Source organism: Electrophorus electricus, chromosome 17, assembly GCF_013358815.1.
Source record: "Electrophorus electricus isolate fEleEle1 chromosome 17, fEleEle1.pri, whole genome shotgun sequence".
Lineage (NCBI taxonomy): Eukaryota > Metazoa > Chordata > Actinopteri > Gymnotiformes > Gymnotidae > Electrophorus > Electrophorus electricus.
In genome coordinates this window covers 7,148,500-7,169,081 of record NC_049551.1, presented here as the reverse complement: position 1 = coordinate 7,169,081, position 20,582 = coordinate 7,148,500, and the positions used below count along the sequence as shown (strand labels likewise).

The 20,582-nt window shown below is 38.9% G+C and overlaps 1 protein-coding gene across 3 annotated transcripts; it reads left to right on the top strand.

Moving 5' to 3' along the window:
- The first annotated feature begins 5,377 nt into the window (after positions 1 to 5,377).
- On the top strand, positions 5,378 to 20,033 carry LOC113581195 (ferroxidase HEPHL1). Of its 3 annotated transcripts, none has more exons than XM_027016159.2 (19): positions 5,378 to 5,641; positions 8,738 to 8,982; positions 10,446 to 10,652; positions 10,984 to 11,178; positions 11,372 to 11,626; positions 11,737 to 11,908; positions 12,066 to 12,205; positions 14,817 to 14,948; positions 15,138 to 15,343; positions 15,513 to 15,657; positions 15,917 to 16,129; positions 16,427 to 16,634; positions 17,172 to 17,311; positions 17,552 to 17,680; positions 17,881 to 17,987; positions 18,347 to 18,566; positions 18,807 to 18,946; positions 19,055 to 19,217; positions 19,755 to 20,033. In XM_027016159.2, exons 1-19 carry the CDS (start codon positions 5,469 to 5,471, stop codon positions 19,826 to 19,828), a joined length of 3,264 nt encoding a protein of 1,087 aa, XP_026871960.2. In that variant the 5' UTR covers positions 5,378 to 5,468; the 3' UTR covers positions 19,829 to 20,033. The 3 variants fall into 3 exon arrangements, with proteins under 3 accessions (XP_026871960.2, XP_026871959.2, XP_026871961.2); XM_027016158.2 differs by having other exon boundaries at positions 19,733 to 20,033; XM_027016160.2 differs by lacking the exons at positions 18,807 to 18,946; positions 19,055 to 19,217; positions 19,755 to 20,033 and having other exon boundaries at positions 17,881 to 18,003; positions 18,347 to 18,421.
- The last annotated feature ends 549 nt before the right edge of the window (positions 20,034 to 20,582 follow it).

Below are 20,582 nucleotides of genomic sequence, written 5' to 3'. Positions count from 1 at the left end.
GTTATTTTTGTGCCAAAATGTTTCAAAGAAGATTATTATCCATTGTTATTAAGGGAATATTAAGAACTAAGAAGAAACAAGTGCTCTGAATGTGCAGATAATGTACTTCAGTGTGATTTTCAGTACTGAGTGAGCAGGCAAAGGTCTTCATATTTTCCCAGCACAACAGTACAGTTTAATTAAAAACTTGAAAACCATATACCTACTCAGCACAGCTCTTCCTATTCAAAACCTGCTCAACATTTCCCCTTCCTTTCAAAACTCAAACTTGCATACAATCCACTCCTGCTCTCAGCGTCCTAACTCTGTCTCTCATGTTTCACATCAGCTCAGTGCAACACAATGCAATGCTTGTCCCAAAACTTCAGCTAGAGCCAAGATGAACGAACATGTTCCAAATAATTAGAGGGACCACATTTTTCGACCAATCATGCTCCAGTATTTTTTTTTAAACCAAGCAAGTGGACATCCAGTGCTAGAAATTTCCTGGATCTTCAATTTTCTGTCTCATGCTGCACTGTGCTGTTGCATTTATTCTACACTCAGGTTATATGTTTATATGAAGTAAGATTGTTTCCTGTATAATGCTATGTACAAATAAAATATATAACATTAAAACAATACAGCCATTTTATTTTCAGGTAGCGCATTTTAACTGCAGCATACTTTTTCTAACTAGAATTTCATAGCACAGATGCTCTAGGGAGCTGAGGTCCATTGCTTCATAGCACAGATGCTCCAGGGAGCTGAGGAAAGCATTGATTCAGTTAAGCTGATAGTTTCATTTGCAACAGGCCTGTGAGTTCTCCGAACACATTGCCATCATCTCTCAGTCCTCAGGGAAGCTGTGAATGATAGAACAATTCTAAAAACAGATTCAAATTCAGCAGAAAAAGTACTATACGATCCATCTACTTCAGTTTTTGAAACAATAAAAATTACAATTAAAATCTTATTGCCCTGTGTAACCTGACCAATCCCCTCCAGCACCTTTTCCCAAAGGCTCAGCATTTTTGATCATTCCCACATGCAGTCACTGAATGTTCCTCTACACAATTAAATACATTTACTACATGTATCTGGAATATTCAGATTGAAGTATTGACTTTTAGTTGGGGTGATATACTGTCTAGTCAACCGTTTATATTATAATAACTTAAGTTGCATGTAAGCATGCAGCTATTTGCTATTCAGTCCTTTTACATTTACATTTATGGCTTTTAGCAGACACTCTTATCCAGAGGGACTTACAAATGTGCTTTGTCATTTACTCAAAGAATACATCCTAGTACAATACAGTAGGTTAGAGTCCAACATACCAATGAACTATAATACTGTAGAAATGCAGGGATCAATGCTGATACCTAGAAGTACAAAATACATAAGGTCTATCTTAAACAATGATAAGTGCAATAAACAATAAGTAAACAATAATAACAAATAACAAAAACAAATAACAATAAGCTGGCTCAGTTGTCCTTTAAATATTCCATGAATAGATGGGTCTTCAGTCTGAGTTTGAAGACTGCAAGGGACTCTGCTGTCTGGACAGCAAGTGGGAGTTCATCCCACCATCTTGGAGCCAGGACAGAACATAGAAAAAAAAAAAGTCTCGATGCTTCCATGAGACCTGAAGCAAGGTATTTCTAGCCGAGCCATACTTGAGGTTCAAAGTACTTGAGGTACAGATCAGGCTTTGCCCATTGACCTCATGTATGAAGGGGCTGGTCCATTTTTGGCTTTGTAGGCAAGCAACAAGGTTTTAAATCTGATCCATGCAGCTGCTCGAAGCCAATGATGGGAGCGCAGCAGTGGAGTAACGTGTGAAATTCAGAAGATTGAAGACCAGTCGTGCTGCTGCATTCTGGACCTTATAGGACCGTTTTTCATTCAGATCTTCTTTTCTCCAAGCCTCAGCAATTGTAATGATTGTACTTGTTGTTTAATTATTTACTTCACATTGTGTGTGGTTGTGGGTCCATATGAGTGTGAAGTGTATGGTCCTATGTCCATATGAGTGGGAAGTGTGTGGTTCTGTGTCCACATGAGTGTGACGTCTGTGGTCCTGAGTCCATATAAGTGTGAAGTGGGTGGTTCCATGTCCATAGAGTGTGAAGTGTGTGGTTCAGTGTCCATATGATTGTGTAGTTTGTGGTTAGTGTGTGCCTGATCCTGTGCCGGATCCTCTCCACCAGGATGCTCTCCTCCAACCCTAGGACTCCACTCTATTCCGCTCTAGCCTCCAGGCCAGCCCCTCCCTGGAGAGAGAGAGAGAGAGAGAGAGAGAGAGAGAGAGAGAGAGAGAGAGAGAGAGAGAGAGAGAGAGAGAGAGAGAGAGAGAGAGAGAGAGAGAGAGAGAGAGAAATTGAAATTGCTAGAAGGTTGGAAATCTGTTGTGTGTCTTTGCTTCCCACCTGGACACTGAGTTTTCTTTTCCCTTGTAATACTTGTATGTAGTGTGTTTGGTTTTGTGTACTGGTGGTACAGAGTGGTTGCCATTTTTGTTGGGTTTGGCATTTTGGGAATTAGTGTAATCCTATGTTTGTTTCTTTCTCTGGGTAGACCTATAGACCTGCTCAGTATGTTTTTGTTTCTACTGTGGGGTTTTTCTTGTTGTTGTTGCTTTGGCCTGGGTCACTCCTGAAGATAATTGCACCAGCTGTGTACAATACACAGGCATGAATTGAATCTCTGTGGTTCCCTATGGTTTTCATTTTTTTCCACATACATTTGTTAGTGGCTCATCTCACTCCTCTTTTTGTGGCCCCATTGCCTAGACGAGGTCATAACAGTGCAGCACCACTGATGATTGATTGCTGCAGGTGTTGACAAACATACACCCACAAAGTCTGCGAAAATTAATGAAACCTCCATTAATTTTATTACATTGTTCAGAAAGCCAACTGGAGGTAAGGATAATTTTTAAGGCAGTGTGCAGGATTTAATGCATGCATTTGAATTGCGATGGTATGGAAAAGTTTTTTACTTACCTGTTCAGAGGGCTGGAGTTAAAGGACCTATCTGCTGGGGGTTGATGGGATTGTTGTGTTTGTTTTCCTGCCATATGTGGGATCCTTTGTTGTGTGGCTGGGAGAGACGGGGGATGGGAAAGCCGGTGGTTATTTTCGTGTTATAGTTTGTGTTGCAATGTCTAATAATTAAAATTTATTATCAGATTATTGAAAATTAAAGAAGGTAATCTGAGGTTGTTGTTTTTAAGAAATTCCAAAAGAATTGCATTGGTATGCCATTGGTCAGAGAAAAACTGGGATATGTGACTGGTTTCCCTTCTGACAGGGAAGGCCTGGAGTACTTGTGTTATGATGGACATTACATGCATGAGAAACTACAAAAAGGGCAAGGAAATAATTTTAATGAAATATGAGATCAATGCAGAGTCTTACAGTCAAAGTTTGTGGGCAACTCATTCTGCCTGATGAAATGCCATGGGAGCTGTATGTGAGACTGAAAGAACTGTTTGCAAACTGGGTTAAATCAAAGGACCATACAATCCAGCAAATATCAGAACTCATTGTTCTGGATTGGTTCATGAGCTCAGACACAGCAATGTAGATCAAAGACCATGACCCTAAAACAGCAGAAGAAGCAGCCAGGTTGGCAGAGGTCTACTCTTCAGCACAGATGGCATCTGGCAGTAACAGCTTTAATCAGTGGACCCCAGACCCTAGAAATATGTTTGTTGGGGCTAGGGAGATTTGTGGTCATACCCAAAGTCACTAAAACATTTTAAACAGGCAGATTTAGCAGATAGGAGATGATATGTTACTATTGTGGAGAGAAGGGACACACCAAGCCATATCACCAATGGTTATTTATAAACATTCACCATTTTGTGGTTGTTGTTGGGCTGTTAAACTAGTAACAGTGTAGAGTTGACTTTGAACAAATGGGTTGTCAGTAGTGTACAGCTGTAGTTGCACTGTGGTAAAGCCACTGTAGTGACAGGCTATGGTAGAGGCTGACTGTTAGTACAGGCTAATGGTGTAAAATGATGTCACTGTAGTGTGATGTTTTGTGAAAGAAAGCAAAGTTTGTTGTTTATGTTATACTGCAGTTTGCTGTGGAGGTACGGCTGTTGGGGAAAGTGTAGATAGTGTAGCTAGTGGTAACTGAAGGTGAGTTGTGTCCCTGGTAAGGCCATTAGGGAAAAACAGTGGCAGGGCCATTTTTCACTGAGGCAAGGACCTAAGTGCTCAGTGGTGTGGCGAGAAAGGTCAATTCATCCAAATACTACCATCATAAGACATTATTTTTCTGTAAACAAAACAAAATTGCAACTGCTATGCACTACCTACCAAGAAAATAGTACCCACTGCATTTGGCAATAAGCTATACAACACAGGCCATACAAAATATACCTACAACTACACTATACAACACATTACATACATACAACATACATATATCAGGGGTGATAGCACTTTGATTTGCATTATCAATGGTCTATTAATAGACTAAAGCTGGCAATTCTGTTGAGGGGAGAATTCTGTAATTGTTTTGTTTTTGCATACAAAAATGTAAAGTTAAAAGTTGCAATGTAAATGATAATGGTAAGCTTTACATTTCCTCTTAAAAACAAACTTTAATCAATTACGGAGTAGTGGTGCTGACAGAGAACCACAAAAGGAAAGAATGAAAGACAATCACCAGCAGTAGGTTGCGGTTGTGCTGTGACCTACCTATGGTAAGGTTAAGATTCATCGATTATTTATATAAAATTAGAATCAAACGAAATGTTCTTACAGAAAACACACGGTAGTAGTTTTTATGTAGGCTTACATTTACATAAAGATGTATTTTTGTGACTGTAACGTTTAGGCCAGCGGAAAATAAGATGCGTTTATAAGACGAGGAAAATAAGTTGCGCTAATAACGGTCATGTTGAAATTGCAAGAAAACAAGTTGTTTCCGAAAGTCGTGATTCCAAGAAAAAAATGTTTTGTAAAAAAAAAAGTAACTCACGGCCTTCCTGGGCTTCAATATTTCAGGTTATTAATAAAGTAATTATAATAGGCCTATATTAAAGAATTTAAAGAGCCCGCAAATGCAAATGGACTATTAAATAGCAAAGAATATCTCCCATTATTATTATTATTATTCTCTATTAAATCTGACCTGCGCAAAAAACAAAACAAAACAAACAAATAAACATACAAAAAAAACCCCCAAACAACTACATTAACAAAACCAAACCAAAAACTATGGTTATTTATGGTGTATGGGCTAGGGATAATATATCTGTATCTCTCTCTCTCATCTTAGAGTCTTTTACGAAGAGAGGATCAGTTTGATTAAAAGATTACGAAAACAATACCTTGGTCCCTCCTCTGCCATGACAGACGAACAGGGCTATACTTACCCCTCTGTCACCGCACGCACAGTCGCTTCACCACGATCTCTTTGTTAAACTGACTTTACCGATAAAGAATTATAGACAAATATCCACAATGAGCGTTCACGTAAGTAGGTGGCGGTTGTTGAAGCTTTTTTGCATTTGCGCCATTATCGCTCAAAATGATGGCATCAAAAGAACTTTCTTCATCGGCATAAGAGAAGAAAAGTGGGATTATGCGCCGGGCGGTTATAATCGTATCAGTGGTAAACCTGCTGCTGAGGATACGTGAGTTTTAACTTTTTAGTCGTTTTAGTCAGAATACTTGGAAGTGGTAGGAAGTACTTACATGATATATTTAATTACACACGTTAAGGTACTGTTTAGAAACCCAGAGTTTCATTTACAGCTTGCTTGTTTTTCAATGGATACACTGAAAGGTAAAATAGTTTCGTAATATTTAAATTGCTTATGATTTTACGTTTCTTGCTAGTTGTGTAGCGGTTAAGATTCGACAAAAGGAACTGAACCTAAGACAGAAAAGTGTAGCATGTTAAAACTAAACGTCTTACACATACTACTACTACAAGAACTAATTATATTACTTCCAATAGTAGTATTAATAATATTATTTATTTATTATTGCCTGTATCACCATAGCTTGTCTTACTGTGTGCCTTATAGTTACAGTCCCCTCAAAAAGTGTTAGGAGTGTGAAGTCAAAAAGGTTATTTCTGAGGTATAATCAAGCAATCAGACCCATGATAAATCCTTTCAAATGTCACCTTCTGAATTTGGCTACTATTTGTTCATTTCTCCTCTGTTTTATTGGAGGTTTGGTCTGTCCAGTCTGGTCCTTCTACAAGTCTTAATTGTATTTCAGTGTATTTGGGTCAAACCTTCAGTTGAGTTTTGGGACCCAAACGTACATAGCCCTAGTCATCTTACAAGATATCAATATCTTTTTGGGGAAAAAAAAAATCATATTTATTTGGATTAACGGTTTTTGTATTAGTTGTTTTTTTTATTTTATTTTATTTACTTAATAATGTTTCATCTGCAAACAAACACTTCTTATATTATAGAATCAAAGAAATATGAATTTATTCGGTAGCCTATAGTTAGCATTCCATATTCATTGCGCGCAATATCTACATCAAATACCGGCAGCACATTGATACCAAGCTGCAGGCTTTGTTGTCTTTTCTGTTGTTCACACTTAAGCCTAGCTGGTATTTCAGTAGGTCTAGTCTTAGCAGGTCTTGTTAGATCAGCTGGCAGATCAGCTGTCTTGGTATTACGTCTCTGGGCCATCTCTGGCTGCCCATAACATCCATTCCAGAAACTAGTCAGAGCACTAGCAACTGCATCCATACATGTGAAAGGAGCTCAGGTAATAGGTGTGCAAAAAACCAACATAAAGACGTCTAGCTTTGGAAGAAAAGTACCACAATCATAAGCACAGTCCCCAAATTGGACAGTGCAAAATGAAAAGAAAAACAACTTTTGCCAACAGTTACTCAGCAGTTACTAGTACTTACTGGTTTTTAGTAGGCTAATTCAATGGTTACCAAAGACAGAATCATTTCCTCAAGGGAAGAGGAACACTAAAATTACCAGCCACCTCCAGAGTGCAGGAACATTTAACCTTACCCAAGAGACTTCAAGATTTATAAATCTTAGATCATCTCTTAAACTCATCTGTGTTAGCAGAAACGTTTTCATGCTGAAGAGTTAATCATAAATAACATGATACACATTGCTTAGGGTGTAAAGAAAAAAAAGACACTTCAGACACTCTAAGCATACGTCCTGATCTGTAAAGCATGGTAAAGGTTGCATCATGGTTTAGTCACCCTTAGAGTCATGCTTAGAGCCAGATAATTTATCGTTGTTGGTGGTGCAACTATATATGAACAAGTAGACCTAACATAATTGTCAGAGTATATAGAATTTGATGGTTCTTTACTAAACTGGAAGACAATGAACAAATATGTGCTGCCAAGGGACCTTTAGGGTTTAAAAGTGACTGTCAGTCTTCCATTTAGTATCCAATGAAGAATGACTTTCACTAAAGAGAGAAGGTTCTGAACAGGAACAAAAGCCAAGAAAAAAATACAATGGCTGGAAAGCCCTGCCAAAACATGGGAGAACGTCTTCAAGGATGATGTCTTTAAATCACACTGGCATGCATTTACCAATTAATTACTTTAGTACAAAATGGCAAAAAGAATGAAAAAAATAAACAAAATACCATAACAACAACAATAACAACAAAAAAGCTTCTGTAACTCTTTCATATATCAGTGGGCCTATGTGTGTATTACTATGTTGGGTTTGGCAAAATGTATTCTTTATGTACTTACACTTTGTGTACTGCACAATAGAAGGTGAGAAGGATTAGTGTCCTGCTATGACACTTTGTTATGTATCATTAGTGTGCCTCCTCACCATCTACCTTTTAATAGAAGTGATATAATGCAAATAGTTTCCAAATAGATTTTTCATACTATATTTTTATCTGATTTAATTAAATGTTTGTGGGTCCCTCATAGTCCCTAAGGTCCCTCTTCTGTTGCTCAGCATATCACAGTTGAACATGCAGAGAAGTTGCATTTAAGGATTTACATGATATTACTGATACAATTCTGTTTTAAAAGATTTTATGAACACTACATCTGTTTCATTTGGATAGAACTTTCAGTTGGATCATGCTCAGTTAATAACTCTATTTTGATGTTTTATAATTTATTTCTTTTTCTAAATAAAGGCTTTTATTTAAGCAGACCTACAGGCTTTATTATTATAATGCATTATGGGCTGTATGCTATCATGACAAATGACTGTACACAGGACTGCCTTATTAATTCACATAGTTTTAAAGTAAGAGGATATGGTACATTTAGACTAATGTAGGATCAGTTTTTGCCTTTTACTCTCTTAATGAATACATTTAGACAGATTCTTGGGATTTTACTCTAAGGCACTTTATATTGGCTTGTGTCACTAATGGAGTGCACCAAGGGGAGGGGGGAGAATAGCATAGCCAGGACTCCCAGCATGCCCTGCACCTCTTTGGAGACATATTTAGTTAAATGTAATGTTTGAACATATTCATTAAATAGTTGAATTGTGTATGCATTTGGTTTTTGTTGATTGACTCTTTTTGAAGTTATTAGTGTGTTGTGAGATGTGTTGCCACATCCCAAGCTGTTTTTGAGCAGAAAACAGCATTCTTTGGTTTTTCTTTACTGATGCCACAGTATCTACCTTGTTATGAAATAATATGGGAACTGCATCAATAATTTAGTTTGTATTTCACCTTCATAAAAAAAGTCTGTAGTACCTAAATTACAGACCTGCATGTTGCTTCTTATGTTGTAGGCATGCATCCATGTTCCTGCAACAGGGTCCCCATAGGGTTGGGCATGTCTATAAGAAAGCTATATACAAACAGTACACAGATGGGACCTACTCCACAGAAATCCCCAAACCATCCTGGCTGGGCTACCTGGGACCAGTGCTTAAGGCTGAGGCTGATGATACCATAGAGCTGCACTTGAAGAACTTTGGATTCAGACACTATTCACTGCACTCACATGGAGTCTTCTACCTGAAAAACTCAGAGGGTAACCTGTATGATCTCTGCTTAATGTGTGTGAAAGTTGCACTAAAGATGGCGTGGAGGTTTAAAGAGTATTTATCTTAAAATAAAGGATTAAGGCCATCCAAGTCCCATAGTCAGTGAAGTAAAACATTGTTTTAGCAGACTCTGACTGATCTTTGCCTAAGAACATCAGAAGATAGGGATAATATTCAGGGATAAAAATGTATCACTCACTTAGCAATGAACTGGTATTAAAACTTGGTAGCCAGAAATTACATCATTACAATTCAATATATATACCCATTTTTTAGAAATATTCTTGCATTTGATGATATTTTATCATGTTTCATGAGAAAAGCTTTAGGCTATAATGCTAACATTATCTTTTTTTTTGTCTTTATCTTTGTTAGTTTTGTTGTCTGACACCTAATGTGGCGCCTTTCTGTAGAATGGGAGGCCAGTTTGCACAATTGTGCAAAAAAAATATTTTTGGGAGATGGGTTTTGTAGTTATGGCAGACCGATTAGATGTCAGTTTACCAAATGTACAAAAAGTGATTTCTGTGAGCCTGCTGAGGTCTTGAGCCAGGATGAAGGGAAGGAGTACCAATTCCTCTGCACTTCCATGAATGAACATTACATTAGTTAGCAACAACCCCTTACACCCATTACCATGATTTCAAGGAATTATTATTAAAAATTGTAATGTTAGAGGAATTAGGGTGAACGTTAACCATAAACAGCACTGAGTGCAAATCAAAGAAATCCAATAGGCTCTCAGGCTTGGCCTATCCAAATAATCAGTAAAAACTAGAGTCTGAAGAGTGCCTTGGTGTGGATAGTTTGGATGGGACTCTAGAGGAAACTCTTTGATGAGATAGTATAGAGACCACATCTACTGTTTATTCTTATTGTTAGCTTGTCTATTTGAACTCACTGTTTCCCTGGAGCTCTGACTGAGCTGATAAGAGGAAGGCTGAAGGAGAATACTAAAGGTCCTGGCCTTAAGTGCAACAACAACCCCCTCACAACCCTTTCCTGCCTTCCATTGCTTCTTGTTTGGACAAATGGTAAACATATCACACAAATGTGTTTCTTCAGTACTGGCTTTAAAGAGATTGGTATGTAAATTATATCATTCTAAGATAGATGCAAGTTGAAGAGGACGTGTCATTTTTGACTGCTGCATTTCAGAACTCTTGCACCAGTTCTTTCCCTAACTTCAACTCCCATTTGTATATTTAAAAAAATGTGTTTCCATCTAATGTCATAAGGCTAATGTAAATTGTGATAGCACTTGGGATTAAGCTGGACTTTGATTTTGCTAATTTTTTCAATGCAATTTAAAGACTCAAACTCAGATAATGCCAGGTGGGTATCTTATTTTGAAATGTCCAGTCTTAGTGACTGCAACTGCATATAATGTGTTTGGAGCAATAGACACTGTTGATATTGACTGGTGCTGATGTGATGTTCTTTGGGTCAGGGGCACTATATCCAGATGGATCCTCTGGAGCAGACAAGCATGATGATGGTGTTGCCCCTGGAAGAACACACATCTATAACTGGACAGTGAAGGATGCGCCTACACAGGATGATGCCAACTGCTTGACTTGGGCTTACCATTCACATGTGTTGGCAAGCAAAGATATCTCCTCCGGACTCATAGGAGCCCTGCTGACTTGCAAGAAAGGTGTGAGAGTCAGCCAACTAATGGACAAATGTCACAAATTAGTACTAATGATACAAGAATGTAAAGTAATGAATTAGAGTTAACCTCTAGTATTTATTAAAGCTTTTGGTGCACATGGAAGTTATCATCTGCCCATAACATAATCACATTAGATTTACATATACATTTACATTTATGACATTTAGCGGACACTCTTATCCAGAGTGACTCACAAAAGTGCTTTGTCATTAGATTTTGTCTCTAGGCTGGCACATGCTCCTAAGTTGGTCAATAAGTAAAGCATCCACTCTGTCCCCCCAATCTTTTTCCTCCAAAATACCATTTCATTTAGGAACCCTGCAGACACTGGAGGGAAATGACTCTGAAGCGAGAAGGGCGGATGTAGATAAGGACTTCCTTCTTATGTTCAGTGTGGTGGATGAAAACCTCAGCTGGTATCTACATGAGAACATACAGACCTTCTGTACTGATCCACATGCCGTGGATCCCAATGATCCCGAGTTCCAGCAATCCAATCAGATGAATGGTAGGTCTGGATCTGTTTTCTAAACAACAAAACAAAAGAAGAAAGTACTGAATCAAAAATACTATAATACTGTAAGGGTGAGTTTTAACTTTTGCAACAGCAGCAACTATCCTGGTTTAGCCATTAAAAATGGGTCTGGTTCTATCATTGTAGCCACTATAATTTTTATGTTCCTCTTCATCTTGTCTTTTAGCCATTAATGGTTACATGTATGGTAACCTCCCTGAAATTGAGTTGTGCCAGTACCAAAGAGTGGCCTGGCATCTCCTTGGCATGGGCAATGAGGTGGATGTCCACTCAGTATATTTCCATGGGCACACACTACTGACACGAGGTCATCGTGTCGACACGGTCAGTTTGTTTCCTGCCACCTTCCTCAACGTGGAAATGGTGTCCTTCACAACAGGAAAATGGTTGTTTGGCTGTCAGGTCAACAGTCATTTGCAAGGTAGATGCTGAGAAAATGTCTGTAATATATTATTTTGTATTAAAATAGGAATTATATATATTTTTTTCAACTTCAGCTTTAAAATTATATTGTATGTAACTGGTGTGCAGATGGTATGCAGGCACTGTTCCGTGTTACACCCTGTACTGGGCAGAATGACTCCCTAGCTACTCAGAATGGAACAACAAGGAAGTACTTCATTGTTGCTGAGATGGTTCACTGGAGCTATGCCCCATCAGGAGTAGATCAACTGAACAATGCTTTACTGAATGAAAGCCAGAGGTATGGAACTATATTAGTTCCCATTCAGCTTTTACAGTTTTGTGGTTTACTTATCACAGTGCTTTATTGTAGTGGTTTGACCACTTTTGTCAAGGGTTAAAGATGCCCTGTGGGGTTTTTGTCCTAAACTTCCTTTGAGCTGTATTCAATCCCTCAGGCCCTCCAGGTTGTATTTCGGGAAGGGTTTTGGCCATCTTGGTGGAGAATATGTGAAAGTGGTATTCAGAGCATACAATGATAGCACTTTTTTGTATAAGAAAGAGCCAACCAGCAAGGAGACCCACCTCGGGATTCTAGGTAATCTCCCCTTGTTTAGTTTCTTTGTTTGTACAATACATAATGCCCAGTATTAATGTTATTTGCCTTTTTAAAATAGCACTGTAATTTACATTTATTTTTATATATCTGATATAAATAAGAATTGTTATAAGAAAGTGCAAAAAGACAGATGGGTCAACTTCATAAAACGTATCAGGAGATTAAAATGACATTAACAACAAACAGCATGGTAACCCATTTCCTAAGTTCATAAAAATGGACTGCCAGAGTATTTTACCATTTGTGTGATATATGGTGTTACTGTATTTAGTCCTGATTTGCACGTGACGTTAGTGATACATAATAGAACACCACTCTGTGCAAAAACCTGAACCTGTCTGTCTGTAAATTTCCTGATGTGGATCTTTTTTCTCACAATGTTTGTTTACATCAACAAAGCTCTGCATGTGCACCAATTTATTAAAATGCACATTTTTAGTCTTTTTGGAGTGAGCATGGTGGCAACCTTTGCAACTAGGGTTAGGGTTAGGAATAGTAGGAGTACATAAATAGAGAGGTGACCTGCTTGAGCAGGATCTTTAGCTGTAAGAAATTCAAATGTAGGTGTTAGCTCTCTAACTATGAAGAAGAAGCTATAAAGTGATATAGACTTTGGAGAGATATGATTTTTTTTTTTTTTTTTGCTGTGCCATGGTTTAGAAGAAGAACTGAAGTCTCCAACACAGTTGCAGGCATGTTCTGTGTTACACCCTGTGTTGGGCAGAATAACTTCTTGACTACATATATATATATATATATATATATATATATATATATATATATATATATGGGATATATATATATATATATATAGGGGAGAGGGAGAGAGAGAGAGAGGGGGGGCATTTCTAGGATTTTTTTCAGAACTACAGTTACATTACTTAGAATGCTCTGATAGATACAGCATGACATGTTTTAGTGGTCTTGTATCTTCTGTGATACGCAAATAAAAATGCATTCTATTTTTATATGCTTGCAACAAATCAAAATTCCATTTCCTGAGTAGGTATATTTTTGGCATGCAAGTTTGTGTGCTTAAAGTTTTCATTCTTACTAATGTATACTAATTTTCTAATGCCAATTTCATTCTTACTAATGCACACTAATTTTCTAATGCCAAACCCAAAACTAACCTAACCCTTCTCCAGTACTTGTGCCCATTTTCCATTGCATAACAGAACCATGGAATCGGGCAGGGCGCTGGAGACTGTGTTGTGGTCCTGTGATTTCCCCCCCAATGGTAATGTAATGGTAATTGTAATGGTATACACAAAACAGCAGCAAGCAACAATGAAGGAGCTTAAAGTTCTGGGCCCCGATTCCCAAAATCATGGCAGTGTTAAGATTGTCTTAAACGAAAAAGAGTGTTCTGTGCAATACCTGATTTGTTACAGAAAGATTTTAGGCTAGTTGAAAGCTAGAAGGAAACTACTGAAAGTTTTAAGCTAACAGTCAGAGACAGCGACTGCCTGTGAAACTGTACTTCTACTTATATCTGTGCTCCAATAACATTGTAAAAAAGTCAAGGATAGCAACCCTTTTTTAAATAGCGGTTGTGTTCACATGACTAGAGTGACGATTTTGGTTTAGCCCAATGTGTCTACCCATATATCACTTCACAGTGGAAAAAAAAAGTGTGATCACAGATTTTAAACTGTACCTAGCCATACCGTGCAGCCCTGCAGAAAAACACTGTACGTATGCATATGTTTTAACATGCATACTAATTTTGCCAACTTATTTTTTGAGTATGCATTCTTAAGTTGAACATTTGTTTTTAAGTATACATAATTATTTGACTATTTTTCTTGGGATATGTACTGACTTTTTGAATAATTTTGTGTATGCATTAATTCTTATTTCTATTACTAATTTCTGCATGTTAATATTTTTATAATGCCTACTTGTTTTCATGAATAACTCGCACATCTATATTTTTACATTTCATGTGTTCCATATTCCTTGCTTAAATTTTAAAAAGTGATCTTCAGATTCAAAATTGTTAAATTACTCCAACTAGTGAGGTCTAAATACTTGTGGAAAACCCAACAAATTTTGCTATACTGAATCTTTTGGAAATTACAATGCTGCAAATGTGTTATTCGATTTTCATCTGTAAGCATATGTAAGCATTTAATAATATGTAAATTACTAAAACAAGGTAACATGGGAAGATGTTTATTTACTGTCTAAATATTGTCTCGCATATCATCGAGCAATGGCATCTGCCTATAATCTAAGATGGGTATATTCAGCTGCCAGCGTAATAACTGCAGTGTTAAAAACATCCTCTCTGATTGGTAAAGATATTAGAAACCTTACTACCACCTAGCTTAGTAAGTTTTCCTCATACGATGTATGTCATGTTTATATTGCAAAGTCTGTAAGGCTTTCCCCAGTTAAATTAATTAACCTCTCTTGCTAATGAAAGCGGCACATTAGTGGATTGGAAATTTAAGTTTAAGATGGGGGTAATAATACTAAAAAATGTTTAAAGGAAATGTTGTGATGTATTATTGATATTTGTTAAATAAACCTGTAGCTACAAAACACCAGTAATGTGTACCTGTTGGGCTCCTGCCTCTCTTAGGTCCTGTGCTGCGTGCTGAAGTTGGGGATGTTTTGGAAGTCACATTTTTGAACAAGGCTGACAAGAATTACAGTATCCAGCCCCATGGCCTCCAGTACATTAAGCTATATGAGGGAGCTCTGTATGAAGATGGTGAGAGCGTGATGTCGGAACACCAGGCGGACAGAACCTATACATTGTTCTGCAGTTGTTAGATAATGAATCAACCTATAAATGTCAGCTATGATTAAAGCATATGCCCTTGCTGTATCTCCTTTAGACGTGTGCCAGCTGTTTCAGGATTCTCTTTTTTTAATATCATTCATTTCACTTGGATTTTAGGTACAGTGAAAAATGGCTCTCACGTGCCGCCAGGTGGCTCCTTCACCTATAGGTGGCAGGTGAGGGAGGGGCCTACAGAGAGTGACCCGCCCTGTATCACCTACCTGTACTTTTCCTCCACTGACCCCATCAGAGACACTAACTCTGGCCTCGTTGGTCCCCTGCTAGTGTGCAAGGAAGGTGCATTGAGCTCCAATGACACCCAGGTGCGATGTTCCCTACAGCATACATACGCAAGAGGCAGTGAGCATAAGTGTGCACTTATCCGCTCTCTGTACTTATCCGCTCTCTGTGCAAGAATACTGCGTCATTTTGATGGAACTGTTTGTGCACAGGACCACTGCGTTTCCATGAAGTGTATGTGTTTGATTTCAGAGAGATGTGGACCATGAGTTCTTCCTGCTCTTCTCTATATTCGATGAAAACCTAAGCTGGTATCTGAATAACAGCATTAAGATATACGGGATGAATGAATCCACCGCAAATGATGATGCCTTTGTAGAAAGCAACATGATGCATGGTATACTTATTTCACTTGTTTATCTCACCAGGAACTCATAAATCAATCTACCATAGGCTTTTGAGTTTCAGTCACAATTTTAAAACTAGAATGTTTACTGTTCCTCAGTGGTGCTGAGTTTGAATTTGCTTATTTATCACTTTAACCAGACACAATGTTCGATAAAACATTAGCTACAGCAGAAAAATATATGTGATAACAAATTTACCCACAGCTAACCAGGACAATAGTATCATGTTTGTTTGGTCTTTGTTTGCAGCTGTGAATGGCTACATGTACGGAAACCTGCCGGGGCTGGACATGTGCAATGGTGCCCGGGTCAGATGGCATGTCTTGGGACTTGGCACAAATGTTGACATGCATGGAGTTCACTTTCAGGGCAACACCTTTCTCAAAGAGGGCACTACCCGTGACACTCTCAGCGTGTTCCCACACACATCTGTCACTGTTTTCATGCAAGCAGTTACAGCCGGTCAGTCATAACCTTGGTCCTGCTTTGTACCAGAGTATTTCTTAAAAGGAGGTCCCTGTATCTAATTAAACAGAGCCATATTTTTTTTTCATATCAAAATGTATCTTTTTCTAGCTATTTCTATTACTAGCTGCAATTTCTATCCCTGAGACTGATGTATCTGAGTAAATGTGAAAACATACACACCTTGTCTGACTGCTTTGCGCTTCCAACGCCACCTTGTTGTGAACAAGAGCACTGGTAAAACCTTTGCCCTGTTGTGTGTTCTTCATGTGCGCCGGGCCTGTGTGGGCGCAGGGTTGTTCGAGGTGAGCTGCCGAGTGACTGAGCATTACATAGGAGGGATGAAGGTGCAGTATAGAGTGCGTGCATGTGGGCAGAGCTCCACAGCGTCGCCCACTGTTCCTAATGTGAAATACTTCATCGCTGCTGAGGAGGTGGAGTGGGACTACTCACCTAATCGGACCTGGGAGTTTGAGTACTTTAATGCTACTGACAAGGACAGGTAAATGGACATCTACACACACACACACACACACACACATGCACACATAACCCCCCAGCACACAGACAGCAGAGCTTAATATAGATAGATATTGCACATTACACTATCCACCGTTCCAAATGTAATAACTGAGTCATGTAATAACTTCTAACTTAAGTTTGAAAGATGACTGTTTGTGTAAATCAGGGACAGGCCTTCAGGCACAAATGCAATGCACCATAAAATCCATCCCAAGATCTCAGAGGTCTTCTCCCTTTCTGAAGTTTACTATTCACTCTGGAAACTCTAACCGATTAATCAAAGGCGTGGGCTGCACTTGAAAATGAGCCCTGACATTCTCTGCATAGTAGGCCAGTGTCAGAATCCTTGGGTGTCTCCTGGCCCAAATGTCAAGCTGGTGTTTTTAAAGGAAAGTCTATTCATAATGCCACAATGATTAATTCAACAGGTGATCATTTGAGTGCATTCTGTTGTTTTCATATCCTAGTTGCTGTTTAAGGCTGTTTTTTGATATGCAATGGATACTCTGCTTCTCAGTCCTGGCAGCATATTTGTTGGGAGAGGTAAGAACAGGCTTGGCTCCAAATATAAGAAGGTAATCTACAGGGAGTTCACCACTGACACATTCATGACCAGAAAACAGCGACTGCCTGAAGAGCAGCATCTGGAAATACTGGGTAGGCCAATATGATTATTTTTTAATCATTCTAGAATAACTGCTATCCTTCTTACCCATCAGTGCCTGTAGGTATGTGTGTGTGATATATATATATATATATATATATATATATATATATATATATATATATATATATATATATATATATATATATATATATGTGTGTGTATGTGTGTGTGTGTGTGTGTGTGTGTGTGTGTGTGTGTGTGTGTGTGCGTGCGTGTGTGTATTCTGTTAGGCCCAATTATCAGGGCAGAGGTTGGGGACATTCTCCAGATAACGTTCCTGAATAAGGCTAGCCGGCCATACTCTATACAGCCTCATGGAGTGCAGGCCTTTCCCCCACAGGCTGAGCCTGTATTGCCTGGTGAGGAGAAACATTACTGCAAGTCCAGTACAGCCATTTACAACCTCACACCATAAACCCACCCAGCTTCATACCTTAAGAACAAAAGGGGAAAATCGTCTTGCCTATGCGATAATAAAGATATTGTTCTTTAAATGTTCACTGTAGCTTTATCAGTTTTAGCAGTTATTTTTAAAGATACATGTAACTTTTTACTGCAGGAAATGTCACTAAGTACTTGTGGGGAGTTCCTGAGAGGTCTGGTCCAAGTGCATCCCAACCAAACTGCATTACATTCGCCTATTACTCTAATGTGGACTTCATTAAGGTGATTTCACACTAAGGTGATTTCTTAATTTCTGATAAGGTGGTCTTAATGATAGCACAAGAAAGCCATGTCATGTGTAACTGTACCAACTTGCTGCTGAACTTATATCAATACATTCTGAATTAGTTTTTTGTATCAGGCATGTGATACATACAAGGAAATTGTCTTGGTGGGTGTATATGTAACTGACCTGAAAGACTGACGATTATTTACAGACACATAGAGTACATAGAATGGGAAATTAAACTAGACGTAAAAAACAACAACATGGAATAAATGTACATTTTTTTGTTCTAGTTTTGATAGTGGAGTGTTATGACTGCTAAGACATTGTTGCTGGATAGTATACTGTGTTGTAGGACACAGCCAGTGGACTAATTGGACCACTAGTAGTCTGCAGGAAAGGGACACTCAACCGGGCCAGACGGAGGCTGGACGTGGATCGGGAGTTTGCTCTGATCTTCCTCATCTTTGATGAGAACATGTCATGGTACCTGGAGCAAAACATCAAGGAGTACTACAACAGCTCACTCCCTCTGATCAAAAACTCCGAATTTCAGGAGAGCAACAAAATGCATGGTGAGACTTAACCAACACTTAGTAACGGGTCAGGGGTGTGGATGGTTAGCATAAGGGCTCCTATATGTTGGCTGGTTTCCAGAGCAGAAGCTCTTGGTCCATATCGGACTGAGGTAGGTCCATGTCAGGGCCAGGTAGCGTGAGCAGGATTAACAGTGGCGCAGGGTTGTCCCAGGGGTCCATGGCCCCTGTGTAAAGTGCCTTTAGCTGGGCATTCTGTGATTTTCTTGCTCCTGCCAGGGATCAATGGCAAGGTGTACGGCAACCTTTGCGGACTGGACATGCAGAAAGGTGAGCGGGTGGACTGGTATCTGCTGGGGATGGGAAGTGAAGTAGACCTGCACACCGTCCACCTGCACGGCCATACGTTCATCTACAAGGTGACGACACCAGGCCGCACAAGGCGACATGCCATTTTTAGATTTCGGAATCAAGAAAGGGAACCAAATGGAAACTCGAGTATTTTCCACTTGTTTTTCTGGGGACAGACGGACCTAGCCCATCGGGCCGATGAGTTGGACCTGTTCCCAGGCACGTTTCAGACCACTGAGATGGTGGCCGATGCTGAGGGAATGTGGCTACTCCACTGCCATGTGGTTGACCACATCTCCGCCGGCATGGAAACCGTTTACACGGTCAACCCACGCGCAGGTGAGACAGACAGTCACGCTCCCGTGCAATGCCGTTTTTAAAAAAACAAACAGCAAAAGTAGTCACAAGAAGTTTTGCTGTATGTATTTTGACCAGTCATAGTTACAAATGATTGGTCTGTGGGTGATTTATTAAGTCAAACTATGAGATAAGTGTAAAATCATTTTTGTCAACATAATGCCAGTATCTGGAAATGTCACATAAGGCAGTCCAGTCTCTGGAAATGCCACATTATCATCAGTGTTTTTAATATTTTGCAAACGGCATACCAGAATTGCAGTATGATACATGGCAATAGAACTGCCCTTTACTTGAATTTAATCATTGCTAAAAATCAGATGCTGGTGAAACAGACAGATTGCAATGAGTGAAGATGTTTGTTTATAGTTATGTTTTACATGGTTACACTGTTTCTTATCCTGGACATTGTTTGCTCTCTCTCATCTATCTTATCTATTCAGACTTTCTGAATATAAAAGATGTTTCCCAGGCAGATTTCAAATGTATTTTCACAGACTCTATGAATGTGTACTTCAGGTGGCAGCACTGTGGTTCAAAACCTCGGTATTGCCTTCATCTCGGCTTTCATCTCCTCCCTTGGACTAATGTGATCTCGGACCAAGACACTTTCAGTGCGTTTTCCTTATTATGAATTCATTTGTTCTGGCCAGTCTGTTTTGTTGCACAAGAAGCATAAATGATTGATTAGAAATAAACTGTGCATATTCAAGAGCAGAATGTATGATTCGTTATGGGATGTGATGTATGGTTCCGCTTATTTTACTTGAAAATTGAATAAAATGTTCTTTCACATAACACACGCAGTAGCCACGATTCCCCACTGAGTGTCACTCCTACGCAGTAGTCTGGGTGTGTAAAATTTTCTATTTTTTATATCATAAATGATTATGAAATTATAAACGGCTTTTCAAGTACAGGTCTATGGCTATTACTGTGATTAGAAAACAACAAATCAAAGCACTAAAATAACAAGAACAACAATAAAATCTAATATAGTGATCCGAAAACCCAAGGAATAATCTGTCCTTTAGAGGGTTACCTTTGTAAAATACGCTCTGCCAATAAATCATGAAGTCCACAGACTGCACACGCTTATCTGATTTAGAAAGTAATGCGTAGATCAGCGTTGCCCAACAAGCGGCCGAGGCCAGAATACGGCTGCAAAGCCTTGCAGATGTGAATGTCGTCGGTGATAAAGCTGGACAAGTTTAAACGTAAACACATTGATGTGCATAAAAAAACCCCTGAGAATTGATGTCGAAAATCGCGCGGTCAAAAGTTCGAGGATTTTTTTCATGGTGGAACATTCTTGTCACATTTTGTGATTGCTTTACTAAGAAACCA